General features: G+C 37.2%; 1 protein-coding gene across 1 annotated transcript in view; it reads left to right on the top strand.

The window, feature by feature from the left end:
* The window catches only part of igsf5a (immunoglobulin superfamily, member 5a), a gene marked incomplete at its 5' end in the record, with an annotated part of 33,700 nt that extends 18,399 nt beyond the window's left edge, over positions 1–15,301 (top strand). The window contains 8 exon segments of the mRNA XM_080866899.1: positions 583–673; positions 2,535–2,843; positions 5,042–5,326; positions 11,707–11,826; positions 11,966–11,990; positions 12,097–12,191; positions 12,423–12,463; positions 14,963–15,301. Coding sequence (XP_080723025.1) covers positions 583–673; positions 2,535–2,843; positions 5,042–5,326; positions 11,707–11,826; positions 11,966–11,990; positions 12,097–12,191; positions 12,423–12,463; positions 14,963–15,058 — 1,062 coding nt within the window. The 3' untranslated portion in view covers positions 15,059–15,301.
* Between the last annotated feature and the right edge of the window lie 946 nt (positions 15,302–16,247).

Here is a 16,247-nt window from a genome sequence, read left to right on the forward strand (position 1 = left end):
GTATTAAAGGATCTATTAAAGGGTGGAAGTTAAGAAGAGAAGACTGTTGCTCAGAGTTCAGGGAGGAGTTGAGACAAGCTCTGGGTGGCAGTGAAGGGTTACAGGGAAATTAAAGCTTTACTGCTGAGGGAAACTAGCAAGAAGGCATTCAGTGTTTCCTCTGGATAGAGGAAAGCGAACAAAGATAGAGGTGGAAATGTACTAATAGGTCAAAGAATTGTGCTGGAACTGAGCTAATGAATGATAAAATGAAAGAGAGAGGAGGCTGGATGAAGGACAGTTAGTGAATGAGGAAGCAGAGTAAGGAGGAAGTGAGGCCAGCTGTGAAGGGGATGAAGAGTGTGAAAGCACCTGTGGAGGTATGTCCAGGAGAGAGGGCAGTGGACCTTATAACAAGACTGTTTAACATAATCCCAGACAGTGACGACGATGCCTGAGTGCTGTCCTTTGTTATATTTGTAGTTTTGAGTTATTTACTTGAAGTTTAACTTTGTGCTTAAGCATGTCCAACAGTCATTTTAGAAACATTCAGGAACATTTTTCATTTTTGAGTTGCTGAGTTCTTGTTGCTGCTCATTACAGCCGCCTGTCCCCATCTTTGAGATAAGCACTACCATGACTGTCTCCTGGGCCTCTCTCTTCTTCATCTGTTTATTACCCTGCACGATGGGAGGTGAGTATTCATTTCATTTTGTCAATGACTTCCAAGTTTTATTTTTGTTGCATGTCAGTAGCAGACCTGCCCAATAACAACAAGAGGGGGAAACCTCAAAATATGGAGCAGCTTTCTTTGATGTGAAGAACAAAATAATTACGGACAGTGTAATCTCAAGAGAAAATACACAGGAGAACAACATGATCAGAGCTTCCACCTCAGATATCACAGTTAGAGCTGATAGATTTTGAGGCATGTCCACATTTCTCATATAGAAACCGCACCAGGCACATGGTTTCACTCCACACACTGAGAAAGACACTGAACGCTGCGCTGAATTAGGAACTTTGGTTAAAAGCACACTGTAGAGAGAGTAAACCTCATATAATTTTATATCCTTTTACATGCTAAGCTCATAGTGGACCTCAGAGCCACAAATTGTTAGACTCACATTGCGGTTTCAGGATTCTTTTCCAAGACAGCCAATAAATGAACAATAACAATCAGCTTTATTGATCAGTGTAGTCATAAGATCATGGAGTCAGTCTGGGGCTGTGAGATCTGCAGGGAAATACGTGATCCAGCTTTGCCGCTCTTCACAAGAATGAATCGAGTGACCTGACAAGTACAAACATATCCCTGGATGTGCTTTATTTGTTGTCAGATAAAACAAACCTCTGATGTCTGATTCCAGCTTGTGGTACTGTGTAACTATGGTGACTATGTAGCAAATGTTTCTGAAACTTATATTTCCACAGCATGTTTGAACCTCTCGCTATTACAAAGGATCAGTCTTTACCTATGATGCAGTCTTGGGGGAAAAACTGATCAAATCTATAATTTCAGTAACATGTCAACAGCCGTGCTCAGACATTTGTTTAATAATGTGACTAACAAGGAAAATCTTCCTTCTAGGTTTGAACAACAGCGAGAAAATATTTTACAATGTCAGCTTTGATGCTTATCAATTGAAGGATCAGTCCTGTTTTGTGCTGTGTTTAACTTTCAGCCTTGTCAAAAGCCAACACAACAAAACCAATGGCCTTTGTGATATTTACTTACCTTGAGCAAACAGCTCTCAAGCACCATATTGAAAAAAAAAGCAGTATGTACCTGTATAGCCTGCAGCATGCATTGCCATTGTCCTGTGACAAGGAAAAGTTCTTCACTGATTGATGTCACTTCCATATTTCACTTGTATTTTTTTAGCATTTGTGTTTAAAATGTTGTGATTTGCCAACACCACACCTTTATACACCTTTCATAATAGTCTACTGTAGTTAAAACGTCAGTTAATACCAGAGTTACTTTGTATACTTATGCATATTTATGCATTTATCCAAACAGCTATTATGTGCCAGCGTAGAGTTTAAAACCCTGCATATGCAGGAGCTTCAGGCAGTTTCACATCAAACGTTAGAATAAGTTAAAATCCACTGAATCAAAATTCAGTGGAACATTTTTAGGATTTGATATGATTGGAGATATAACTGGTTGCAATCTTTGGAGATGTTGTAATGCAATCATGTCAACACACAGCAGAATCTCAAAAGAATATCTCCAATATTTTATTATTATATTACATGAAGAAGAATGTGTATTTAAAGCAAATTCAAACCTTACCTAAGAATGAATGTGGCCCTTTTAAGTAAATGTTACATACACTCTGAGATCATGATATTAAATAAAATTTTTTCATATAGTAAGGCCAAAAGTATTTTCTAAATCACAGAATTAAGGTATTATCACAGTAAAGAAATATGTTTTATATGATCATCAGTGACAGGAGCTCATTTAGTCAAACAAAATGTGCAGAAACACCTCTATGTTCCACACAAGGTTGCAAATCCTCACATCTATTCTCTTTTAAACCTACCAGTGTCAGACCAGTTTCAGCTGGAGCCGATGACTGCAGCAGTGTTTAAAGGCTCCGATGCCCAGTTCATCGCCAGAGTGACCGGATCGTGGGAATTCATGGCCTGGACAGTTGGACAGTTTCTGGTCCTCACGGTCCGTAGAAACACTACAATACTCCCAGTAGAGCAGTATTCAGCTAGATTCTGCTCCAGTGATAACAGCAGTTGTGTGGAGTTTACCATCCATAATGTCAGCCGCTCACTGATCGGGCCCGTCACCTGTGCGGTTCAAGGGTCATATGGAGAAAAAACAGCACAGCTTTCTGTACAAGGTGGGTTCGTAAACATGTATCAGACGTTTTGAAATCTAAAAGCCTAATTCATGTATCGGTTGACCTCTAACCTCAATGTGCAGTCAGTCAAACCTAGAGGAGGATGTTACCTTCAAGGTCTTTACCTTCTTTTCCTTGTATTTTCACACCATTGTTGTAATGACTGGAGTGTACTCTGGAGGACAGCAGTGAGCACTGATTTTCAGGCTTCTCAACGGCCTCTGGCAGCAGCGTCTAACCATAAAGTAGATCTGATGAGAAAGAGAAACAAAAAGCTTTAAAGCTAAAATGAAAGTTGAAATGACCATTTCTGTGACGCTGACAGAATGTTAGATGGTAACAGGCCAGCCTGTTTTATTTTATTTTAATTTGATAAATCTAGTTGGATAAAATTAGCATCACGCATGCACAGAGTTGCAGTGATCTCATAAATGAACCAGTTAAACAGTTTATTTAGACCCTGGCTGACAATTATGAATAAATTATCTGGGTTATTGTTGTGGAACTTCAGGATTTATAAAAAACGAGCGAGTCTTTTATATTTTCCAGTTTAACAAAGTGTAAACCTAATGAAACCGTGGCAACAGTGACTGAAATAATTCCTTAGGTGTTCCCCCAAAACAAAAAACAAAACCCTGTACAATAAATTTGTTGCAGGCTTAGAAAGATTTAGAAAGGTTGTAAAAGTGTCAGCAGTTCAGTTGTATGTGAGCTCAGCCCTGACATGTGTTCAGCTCAGATGTTGAATCTAGCAGTTTTCCAGATAATCAGCCTGAAGCCAAGCTTTTACACAGACAGCAGTACGGAGTAAAATATGTTGTTAATCTGAGTCCTGGTCTGCCTATTAATGGACATTGATTGTGAAGCACTGATGGAGAGCTGTCTCGTGAAGTTGATTAGAATCTTATTGCTTTTCTGCAAGGGGACATTAACGAGGGACACTCGCAGTGAACATTCTGGTTAAAGAGAGTTTCACAGTGAAACAATACAAGTTCCTGAATGGGAGCACCCCTGTAATGATCGAGCCCTTGTCAAAGACGTGCTGATCTTTACACCTGCCTATTTCTCCCACGTGGTGATCTGGCCATGTGTTACCTGGTAATTTCCAGTGTCCATATTAAAAAGAGTCCCTGGAAATTTTGTTCTGCCCAACTTTGCATTGGTAGTTTAACTCTGGGGATAAAATCAGTGCATAACCTTATGCTGAAGAAAACGATGACCGTACCCCCGGTCGTGCTTCTGAGCTGATTCTAAAAACTATTACTTGGGGTGTAGTCAAAGACTGTAGATGAGAGCTGGGTCACTTTGACACAGAAGCTAATATTTCAGGTTTCGTGGTAAAATTGTAAAAGTGCAAATGGTCCGAACACGTTTTACAGGGAGCAAAGGCTCATTTAGGGGAGAACTAGAGTAGTGCATGGATCGACTACTGCTGATCGCTAACATTGCAACAGTTTCCTCCACCCAGTCCCTTTATGTAACATATTTAAAAAATAAAGAAGTCAACAGGCAAATACTGCATTTCAGCATTTAATAAAGCACACAGAGAATCAAAGCCCCGACATAACACAAAGGAGTGCCAGGAGAGGGTCTTTTATGAGATAGCGACCAGACATCTGGTTAAATGAAGCCTGCTGTTAGAAAACAATAATTTCTTATTAAGATATAAGAAGTTATTATAAAATATTATCCACACATGCGTACAAGGTGTATTTGTCAGCAGTTGTTTATAGCCACAGGTTTGTTTCTGTGGTGTATATTTATTAGAGCAGGATGAAGTATTTATTTCACTCAGCTTAATGATAATTTGAGGAAATAACATAGCTCACTCTCAGAGATATAGTGAGTGAAAATTTAATTAAGCTCGATCAACATTTGGCAGTGGTTTATTGGTTGTTTGACTAATTTACTACATTGGCTTCTATACTAAACATGAATCTCTAAATCTCAGCTGGAGGAAGTTATGAGGAAGTCGATCTCTGCTTACATGACTTTACTGCAGATTTTTGGTCTTTTCGTGTTTTTTAAGGGCAATGTTAAATATAGGGAACAACTTTCATCTATATTTTTCAGTTTATTCTTCAGGTCCAATCATGAAGCTAAGAATTTATTGTGGACAGCACATTGTCGCCACTCTTTGATTATAAGGTCAGAAATGGGTTTTCTTCTGGACCTAAACTCTCCTCTGTCTTTCTCAGAGAACGGTACGATCAGCATCGCAGGACCGAGCATGAAGGTGATGTATGACCAGCAGGTAACGTTCCAGTGTGTAGCAGCTGGTTGGTACCCCAAACCTACAGTCACATGGACTCTAAATGGTAACGCTATGAACAGCACCCTGGACAACTTCACAGATAATGGGGATTTCTTTAACTCCACCAGTGTACTAACCTTCCAGGCAGTCAGAGACACGACAGTCAAATGTTTGGTGAGCATCCCAGCACTGACATCTCCGCAATCAACGTCTCTCTTCTTAGTAGTTGGTAAGAAACTCTTACTTACTTTTTGTGTATAAAGTTGAAAATGTTTAACAAAGAAGTTACAAGCCGTGACTTCTGCTACCTTCAGAAACAAGAGGATCTGTTTTTGAGTCATTTCCTCTATTTGTGTTACTGCCACTACTTTACACTTTCATTTCATTCATTCATTCATTTCATTTATTTATTCATTTTCAGGCACAACAAATACCTATATTGAACATAAAATACACAAAACAAAAAACAAAACTTGCCTGAAAAAGGAGTGGGACGAAGAAAACTTATTAAATCCCACCCCTATACTCACTCATCAACAAAAAAAAAACAATAAACTTCCCGCAGCTACGCCCATCATTGCATACAGACCCATCAACAGCCCCGGGCAGATACAAGCATCTAAGCGGCAGCTCGCAACCAACAATTAGAGCCTTCATAACTGAATACAGAATATATAAATTATAAATTGCATTACCACAGGTAACAGGCAGTAATAACTACAAGTAACAGACACACATACATATACATACATATATATCTACACACACAAGTACATATATGTACATACATACGCACACTTTATTTTTTATTTTTTATTTTGGAATCCATACCAGCAATGGTAAGAGGACAGACATTACAGAGCACACTAAAACCCATCATTGAGTATACTGTGACCAGACCAACTGTTTGTAGAGAAATTTAAATCTATGAATATTTTTGCATTGTTTCAATTGTAAACTCAGACTGTTCCAGATTTTCACACCACATACAGACACGCAAAAGCCTTTACGGGTTGTTCGAGTTCTGGGTAATTTGAATTCTCCAAAGCCTCTCACATTATAAACCTTTTCTCGAATTTCAAATCTAGTTTGTAAATTTGCCGGTAAAAGTTTAGTAAAAGCTTTATACAAAATTATGGATGTATTGTAATTAACCAGATCCTGGAATTTAAGTAACTTTGCCTGAAGAAAGAATTTGTGAGTATGATCTAGATAACCAGCCTTGTGAATAATACGCAGTGCTCGTTTCTGTACTGTGACTAATGGATTAGTTGTATTTTTATATGTATTTCCCCACACTTCCACACAATATGTAAGATATGGAAGAACCAGGGTACAGTACAGAGTACGAAGTGCATCTTTATCAAGGAATTGTTTCACTTTGTTCAAAACTGCGAGGCTTCTGGAAATTTTGGTTTTTATGTGTCTGACGTGGGGTTTCCATGAAATTTTGTTATCAATTATAACTCCCAAAAATTTGTTTTCACTCACATTATCAATTGGTACACCTTCAATGATAATTGGTAATTCTATATTATATTTTAAATTACCAAAAAACATTGCTTTAGTTTTATTTATATTTAATGATAATTTATTTATGTCCATCCATTTTTTTATTAATTTTAGCTCCCTGTTTACAGTCATTACAAGATCAGTATAATCATCGCTACTGAAAAATATGTTGGTGTCATCTGCGAACAGTATGAGTTTAAGTACTTGAGAAACATCAAAAATATCATTTATGTATACATTGAAAAGTTTTGGTCCCAACACTGACCCTTGGGGAACACCACATGTAATACCAAGTTTCTCTGAATGGTAATGCCCTATGCTAACATATTGTTCCCGACCTGTTAGGTAACTTTTTAACCAGTTACCAGCTTTCCTTCGAATACCATATCTTTCCAATTTATCCAGTAAAATTGAGTGATTGATTGTGTCGAAGGCCTTTTTGAGGTCAACAAAAATACCAACTGCATATTTATTTTTATCCAGTGTATCAGTAATTTCTTCTACTGCCTCAATTATCGCCATTGAAGTGGTTCTTTGCGTTCTGAAACCATACTGACCAACATTTATTATTTGATGTTTTTCAAGGAATTTTTCTAATCTTGAATTAAAAAGTTTTTCTAGAATTTTTGAGAATTGAGGCAGTAGAGAAATAGGCCTATAATTGGTAAAACTGTGTTTGTCATTACTTTTATATAGTGGTATTACTTTCGCAATTTTCATTTTTTTTGGAAAACAACCGGACTGAAATGATAAATTACAGATATATGTTAAGGGACTAGCAATATTCAGAATAACCTGTTTAACTACAGACATATTTATGTCATGATAATCCATTGAAGACTTACTTTTACATTTTAATGTGATATTTATTACTTCTTGCTCATTTGTAGCTGAGAGGAACAGTGAAAAGGGATTTGATTTTATATTACTGATATTTTCATTTTTATGACACGGGATGTCTGCTGCTAGTTCAGGGCCAACATTTATGAAGAATTTATTGAACCCATCGACAATATTACTCATGTTGTGATTTTCACCATTTGCATCAGTAAAATATTCAGGATATGATGTTCCAGAAGATCCTTGTTTAATTAAGTTGTTTAACACATCCCAAGTTCCTTTTATATTGTTTTTATTTTCATATAATCTTCTTCTATAATAAAGTTGTTTGCTCGTTCTTATAATATCAGTCAATTTATTTCTATATGCTTTATATCTTTGTTCCACTTCTTTTGTTTTTACTTTGATAAACTGTTTATACAGATTGTTTTTCTTTTTGCAAGCATTAATAATTCCTTTTGTGAGCCAAGGACTTTTTATCTTTTTTTTCTTTGTCATGTGTTCTTTTACAGGACAATGTTTATTGTACCACATAGTAAAAATATCTAGAAAATTATCATAAGCCTTGTCCACATCTGACTCTTCATACACCGAACTCCAATCTTGTTGTGCTAAATCGAAATTGAAGGCATGAATTGCTTCTTCATTTATTGTTCGCTTTGCTATCATGATCTTGGTATCTATTTTTTTTAAATCACAGTCACACAAAGTAAAAACTGGTAAGTGGTCAGTTATATCACAGACAAGCAGACCACTATTAATTTGGAAATCCATGACATTAGTAAAAATGTTGTCAATAATAGTGGCGCTATGTGAAGTTATTCTGCTTGGCTTTGTTATTGTTGGATATAGTGATAAGCTGTACATTGTGTCAGTAAAGTCATCAATGGCTTTTAACCTTGTTGGATTTAGCAAATCAATGTTAAAATCACCACAGATAAATAGTAATTTTTGGTTCACCGAAGCAAACGTTTTTTCTATCCATTCATTAAAAGTGTCAATACTTGAACTGGGTGTCCGATATATACAACTTATTATAACATTTCTCTTTTTTTCATTCATAATCTCAATAGTCAAACATTCCAAAATTCCATCAATAGCCATAGACATAGTTGTTACAACATTATATTTTATAGAGTTATGAACATATATAGCAACCCCGCCGCCCGCCTTATTTAATCTATACATGTATTTTAAATCATATCCATTCAAACAAAAATCTATTCCTTTATCGACATTGAACCAAGTTTCAGTGATGGCTATAACACTAAAGGGGCGAGAAAATTGTTGCAAATAGTCCTTAATGAAATCAAAATTAGAGTACATACTTCTGCTGTTAAAGTGAATTAATGAGAGCTTCCCGTCTAGGTTAATTTCTTTTTCATATTGTTCCTGAGTGAAATAATTACAATTTTTAACAAAAGAAGAGAGAAAGTTACTTTCAGAATCTATTTCTGGATCTATTATATTATGCTCCTTATATTCACAATCTAGATCAATTACTTTCTGTTGAAGAACTAATTTCAACGTGTCCATGTCATTTCCTGGTGTAATTGATACATTGGTGTCAGTTATACTTGTCCAGATCCTCCATGTTCCTCACTATCAGTACTTTTGCCTCTTCTGGTGTCCCGTTTAGCTTAATGAAAATCTTACAGTTTGTTACCCATGTATGTTGTATTTTACTTTAATTCCAACTACCTTTGCAATGCTGCCAGTCTGACCACAGAGTGCAGACAAGCAGAAAACTGTCATTTTATGTGCAAAGCGATCCCTGTGTAAAACAAAGATGTTAGTATTTTTCATTAAACCTTTGGTATGCTGCACTATTTTTTGCTAAACCTAAAACAAAATGTTGCCCTTTTTAAATCTAAAAGCTGTTTTAAATCACACTTTTAGAAAAGAGTTAGATGTACGTGCCCTCGTGGTGAACTTCAGACGATTTTGGTTCAGGAGATTAAAAGCAAGAGAGCAATAAACTGTCACCTTCCAAAACACACGGTACAACATACTTGCATGACTGAAACTTTTCTAATTAAAACCAAATCTAAAATAAAGGTCTAACCAGGTAATGTAAATATGATGTAATAGAATTTTATCATAGGTCAAGTCTGGACAGTCATGGACACAATGTGAGGCAGTGGTATAGCTGGAAACTGTCCATGTATTAGGGTACTCACAAAAAGTAATGTATTACATTACTTACTGTTTTCTTCAAAAGTAATGCAGTATGTTACTTTATTACTCGCTGGAGAAAGTAATTTGTTACACTACTTGTTACATTACTTTGTCATTACTTAATAAAATTACTTGAATTATACTGTCTTGTTGTCTGCACACCAATACACATGTGTAACCTAATGAAAACAATCTTTCTTTCAGTTCTTACGTATGAACACAAAACAATAAAACAAAGATGAAAACCAGCCTAAGAGACTTCAAAGTGATCGCCACAGTCATCCTGCTTTAGAAATATGAACAGGCAGCTAGCTTAGTGTTAGCGAGCTTTATGTGCAGATGAGACAAAAGTTCAAAGCGCCAAAGTTCTGTTAGCAGGATAATACATGTGTTTCTCTCCCGGATGCAGTTTGGTTTACCACGATGCTCGTGTCCTGTTAAGCAAGCAAAAAGCTTGCGTCAAAGCTCTAACCATTTTCCTTCTCCTGAAATCCACTGACTGCTGCAAGAGTGCGCAGGAAGAAAAATGTTATTGTTGGATTCTTTTTCCTTTCTATCCACCCGGCATGCAGATAACTAATGAATGTTAGTAACATGTCACATTACTATGTTACTGAAAAATATAAAGTGATTACAGGCATGTATTACTTTGTAACATATTACACCCTACACCGATATATTATAATCATATAAGGAGATAATTATATTTTCACGTTTTTTTCCGTGTGAAGGCAAATCTCACATGGGATTATAAGACATATACTCTCTCCAATTAATGCGAGAGATTTTTTTTCCACTTTGCTTATTTATGCCTGATAGATTCTCTAAAAGTGCATAAACTTCTCCGGACATGAAGGTCCTAACAATGATTTCAGTGTTAGAAGTAATCGGCAGGGTCTTCCTTTAATGAATGACCCTGACAAAGCACGACAGCATGAATGATGATATATTACTGTTTGCCTTAGCCAGTATAACAGAATCCTTCTACTGTATGCTCAGATCTTATGAATAAGTGAAAATCCACAGATAGACATAAATATATAATTTATCAGATCTGATAAAAAATAAAATAAAATAAATAGACAAAAACCAAATAAAAGAAATATTCAACTTATAACGTAGAGTAATTACCCTAACACCAATAGCCCTGAATGTTTGGAGCCAGCCAAGAGGACACAGATATCACATGGATTCTATGCTGTAATATGCAAAGAGGGAGAAGTGACATTTCTACCAGGAAGTAAAGCGTCCTGCTTCAAATAAATAGAGTAGAATAACAGCTACGGACTGTTCTGAATGCCCAATCTTAGGTTTTTTGAATCTTGTCTCTGTATGATGTCAGTAAGAAGAGATATACCTAATATGGTCATGTCCACTGTCATTATGCAGTGCCACAGGACTAATTCTTGAGTTGGTATTATACTCATCTAGTTCCCACACCTTTTAGGTTTTTTGTTAGATGCCTCAGAAAAAGTATCCAGTTAACGCAAGCTTTAGACATTCACATTCTGTTCTGCAGAATTAAATATGTAATTTAACACGCCACGCTTTTGCCTCTCCCAGAGAAGAGGAAAAGACCACAAAGGTTGTCATCAGTTCTCATTTGTCAAGAGAACCACAGTCGTGCTGTGGCCAGGATGTCAGTCTCTGTTCAAATATTTTTGTTTTGTGAGCGATAACCAATCAGATGAAGCAGTTTAATGTGTAAAGCATAAAAGAAGTGTGTGTGTATGTGTGTGTGTGTGTCTGTGTATAGGTGTGTGCTTGCTCATGGGGGGTCATATGATTGTTGGGGTTTTCTCTGTATGTGTTATTGTAGGGTCTACCTTACATACAAAGCACCTTGAGGCGACTGTTGTTGTGATTTGGTGCTGTATAAATACAACTGAATTGAATTGAATTGAACCTAGGCACAGTATGAGATACATAGGGATTAGTTTGGACACTGAGTTTTAAATAAGCAGAAATTTATTCCTTTCCCTCCGTTTTAGGTGCTTTTATTGAACAGTTTAGTGTGATAACAACAGCTTTAAATCTTTGAATCACTTTCTCTTACTTCTGATCTTTCTTCTGCAAAAGCTCCCAAGCCGCCTAATTGGACTGTGTTGATAGCTGTGGTTGTGTCCTTTGGAAGTCTTGCTCTGCTGGTTTTGCTCATCATTGGAATTTGGTTCTGCTACAAACGCAGGAAAGAAAAACGTAAGGGTCTCATTATGTCATTAACTACGTAGATTCTGTGTCCCCACAATCACAAATGTTATACTAACAGATGATGAGCACAAATACAGAAGTCACTGTTTCATTTGTTAACTACAAGTATTTGTGAATCTGTTTTTAGAAACAAACTATCAGGATGAAATGAGGTAAAAGCCGATTTTAAATTATTCTGCCATTTAATTTATTTATTAGCTAATAAACCTTTTTCAGCATACAGTAAAACTGACTGATGTTCATATTTGTGTGCTGTAGGAGAGTGAGGACACAGAGCCAGTTAAGTGGTGTGCATGGACCCAGAAACAAAGAGGGACAATTGAACACAGCATATGTGCCGGAGGGTCAGACAAGTAAGACTGAACACAAACACACAAGCCTTTAAGAAGTTACTCGTGTACTGTACCAGTATCTAACAGATAAAAGGGTACTTGTTCTTGTACTTTGCTCTTTGGTGGAAATCTCTGAACAATCTTAGAGGTAATCCAATTATCCAAAACCATCTGATACACTTTGAATCTTTACATTTTTTTGCATAGTTGCTGATCCATCCTTCTTTTCCTGTTTTGCTTCTCTCTTCGCAGGTGTTCCTACCAGTGAAATCACTGACAATGGCTTATTCCAGGTAAATAGCTCCAGTAATTTAGATCCTGGTCTGGGTTTTATGCAGCAGTAAACATGCTAGCATATCAGCCTGTCCAAGCTGACATTGGGATGGGTTAATAGGCCGTCAGGCAGACAGCTCACCAATCAATCACAGGACTGTTATTGGACAATAGAAAGCAGTTTTGTTGGGTTTGTGACTTTCTTACAACTCCTTTTCTTACAGCTGCACTGTACTGGTGACTTTGGTGGAAGCGAAGAGCAAAGATGTGTTACAGTTCTCGTCTATGTCTTCCGTGCTAGCAGCCCAGTAAAGCTGTAGCATATTAGCAAACTACTATTTGGCTACGTTCACACTGCAGGTCTTAATGCTCAATTCCGATTTTTTGATCAAATCCGATTTTTTTGTCTGCTCGTTCACACTACAAATAAAATGCGACAGCAAACGCGCTCTAGTGTGAACGCTCAAAGCGGCCGCATGCGCAAAAGAAGACGTCACACACGACACGCTCTGTTTAGACCCAGAGCAAACAGTATTGTTTGACCGATGGCCCTTAATATAAAGACTTCGAACTTTACGTTTCCCGATTTTTGCTTTAAGTTATTTTGTTATTTACATAATAATGTAAATAACCTAATAATGATCCTTATTGCTGTTTTAGAGGAGCGGTGCTTCAAAGGATAGCTGCAGATTTCTGTCAGAATCTGCAGATTATACAGTACAAATAAAATGTTCACATTCTCCAACGTTGTCTTCCCAACAGTTTCACTGACATCTACACTGGATGGCCAGGAAGAGCTCGTTCGCGATGTCTTCTCGGGCGCTTCCCCGGAGCTGATAATTGGCGTCTGTCGTGTCAGTGACGTAAAAGACGGATTTAATGCGACCTGACCATCAAACAGCAGTCGCTTTCTAAAACATCGGATATGTATCGGATTCAGTACCACATATGAAAGTGACCCAGATCGGATTTGAAAATATCGGATTTGTGCCGTTCACACTGTCAGACCATGATCGGATATGGGTCGCATAGGGTCAAAAAAATCGGATTTGATGCGCTTTCGCCTGCAGTGTGAACATAGCCTTTGTTTAAGGGTAAATATAAAGTAGGACACGGGCTAATTTGCAGATTTTTTTGTGGGGGAAAAATACTTGAATTACCTTGAAAATGTTCATTTTGATCACATGATGACTCAAGGTCATGTGTCACTGCTATGCTAATCCATTCAGTAGATGTTGAGATATTTCACTGATATTATAGAGAACAGCAGTTTATCTGTAAATGCTTCAGGACATTTTAATGAGAAACAAAAAATGTTGATCTCTTTGTTAACTGACTCAGAGTTACTGCAGTTACCTTAGGTAGAGCCACAATACTAGCTAAACAGCAATCATTGCTTCACAGTTCACTGTCAGCACCACATAGTGAAGTCTATTTTCTGTCTGGATCTTCAGCCTAAAATATGAACTCTCATCACGTCATGATTTTAGATGCTTGTTTGAATAAACCTGATTGCCTTTTAAGTTTGTCATCGTGAATTCTCGAGTTATGGTTGTGCTTCGACCGAACCGTTTTATCCTTGAGTCCAACTAAATATTTGACCTACTTTTTTAGATGTTCCCTCTGGACTTTCAAAAGATATCATGCGATAAAATGTATAATGCCTCCCTTAAATAGAGCTTTTCCAGTCAAGCAGCAGCAGTTTGTATGCTTAAGTGGTTCAAGTCTGTCTTCATAATGTCATCATACTCCAGTGAACGCTTGGGGTTCAGTGTCTTGCTCGAGGATACTTTGACATTTTGCTATTCAGACTGAAGCAGCCAGGAATCAAACCATCAGCTGACCTGCTCTACTTCCTGTGGCAAAGCCAACCTGTAGAGAAGCATTGTTTTTTTCACAGTTCAATCTTTGTTTCATGCTGTAATGTCATCTCATGGATCACACAATAGAACACCAGTTTTTCTAGTACTGAATCCATCTGATCTTTGGAACCATATTCTTTACATAAACCACAGTGAGTAACACTGGGCAGAACACTTGACACAGGTGGCGTACATTACAGTCCAAATTTTGCTTAGTCATGCTGTGTGCCTTTGGAAATGCTGAGACAGTTTTGATTAATTCAGATCATTTTGCTCTGGTAAATGAGCAAACATGATAATGTATTCATGTGGCTTCACTTCTGCATTCAACCACGTGAAAATATATTCTCCATAATTATGAACATGTTAATTTTTCCATGTACTTTAGCAGGCAGGGCACAAATGGATGAGTCACTGTTTTACCATGCAACTAATTTAAGTTTTGAATGACGCACCCAATAAACAAAGATGTTATTCAAGACCACAGTTACATTGCAGTATTTCCAAGCTGATTACGTGTTCAGAGGAGGAATATGATTAATGTGTTGTATAGATTTTAAAGTAACACACAGGAATATAGGTTGATGAAAATGTTGAAAGAAAATTTTGGATTTATTATTATTTATAATGTTAAATTTTGCTGTTTTTGATTTTTAGGTATCTACTGTGGCAAACAGTGCACAAGCAGGTGGTGCCTTCTACAATTTTGAGGATCCAGGCTTCATAAAACACAGACACGCCACGATTGTGTGAGGACAAACAGAGGACACGTCTCTGAATGCTTGCGAGCCTGGGAACAAACCTGCACAGCATCTAAACGGTGCTCGGCTTTGTCTGGATAAAAGGTGATGTGAATGACTGGATCTGCTCAAACCAAAGACTGATGTAGTGTGAAGGCTGTAGCCTCAGGTGGCCATGCAGATTTTAAATCCTCCATAATTTATTGTAGAGAAGAAATCATATAACCCTGCGATATATATACGAATTGTGTACATTTTTATTGTAACATTATGTGAATTTAAATATTCAAAAGTGATGAAAGTGATTAAACTTCTAAATCCCCTAATTTGCATCTCCTTACTTGTAAAGCAATTGTTCTCTGAAGAGTTGTCTATTTTAAAAAACATTATTAAAACCTGTTTTAAATGGTTACTTTGAGAATGACATGGCAGTTTCACATGTATAAGTTATTAGCCAGCTGCTGTGCACGGGCAGTTTGCGGTGGTTGTAGCTCATGAGGTGGAGCAAGTCATCTACTAACTGGAGGTTTGGCAGTTCAATTCCTTGTTGTTCCAGTCTCCATACCAAAGTATCCTTTGCTCAGATATTGCATGAGTACACGATTTCTTTGAGTTATAGCAATTTTATTTGTCATGGTGCAAAATAGAAATTCGTCATTTTGCCAGGGTCACACCCTCTGACAAAAACTCAGTTTTCAATGTAGCCCAAGACCAACTTCTTAAGGCTTTTCCTGGACAAATTTAGTTAAGGTTGCTCGGGTCACCCACCTCTACTCTGTATCCCAAAGTGTTAAACATGACATTTCCTGTTTCCACTAGGTGGCGCTGTCACCAATGTCAAATATGGCAGTTGAAATGTTTTCAGGGGCGGAGCCTTATCACATGTGGGAAGTTTGGGCCAGATTGGACCATGTTTGAATGAGAGCAAATACAAATTTATTCATTTATTTATTTATTTATTTCTGCCTGTCCCGTTTGGCTCTTTTGCCATCAGAATTATTGTCTAAAGGCAAAGAAAGATGCCCAACGGATTTACTTTACCAAATTGACCATCCCAGCCTTGCCGTAATGGTCCATTTGATTTACCTTTTATTGTTTATTTTATTTTCACTTACTGAATACGGGACAGACTTGACTGGGGGAAAGAAGGGGAGAAAGAAAGAGGGAAAGAACAACAGCGGAGAAGAGGGACGGGGGAGAAG

This window comes from Rhamphochromis sp. 'chilingali' (genome assembly GCF_963969265.1).
Source record: "Rhamphochromis sp. 'chilingali' genome assembly, chromosome: 19".
Taxonomy (NCBI): Eukaryota; Metazoa; Chordata; class Actinopteri; order Cichliformes; family Cichlidae; genus Rhamphochromis; species Rhamphochromis sp. 'chilingali'.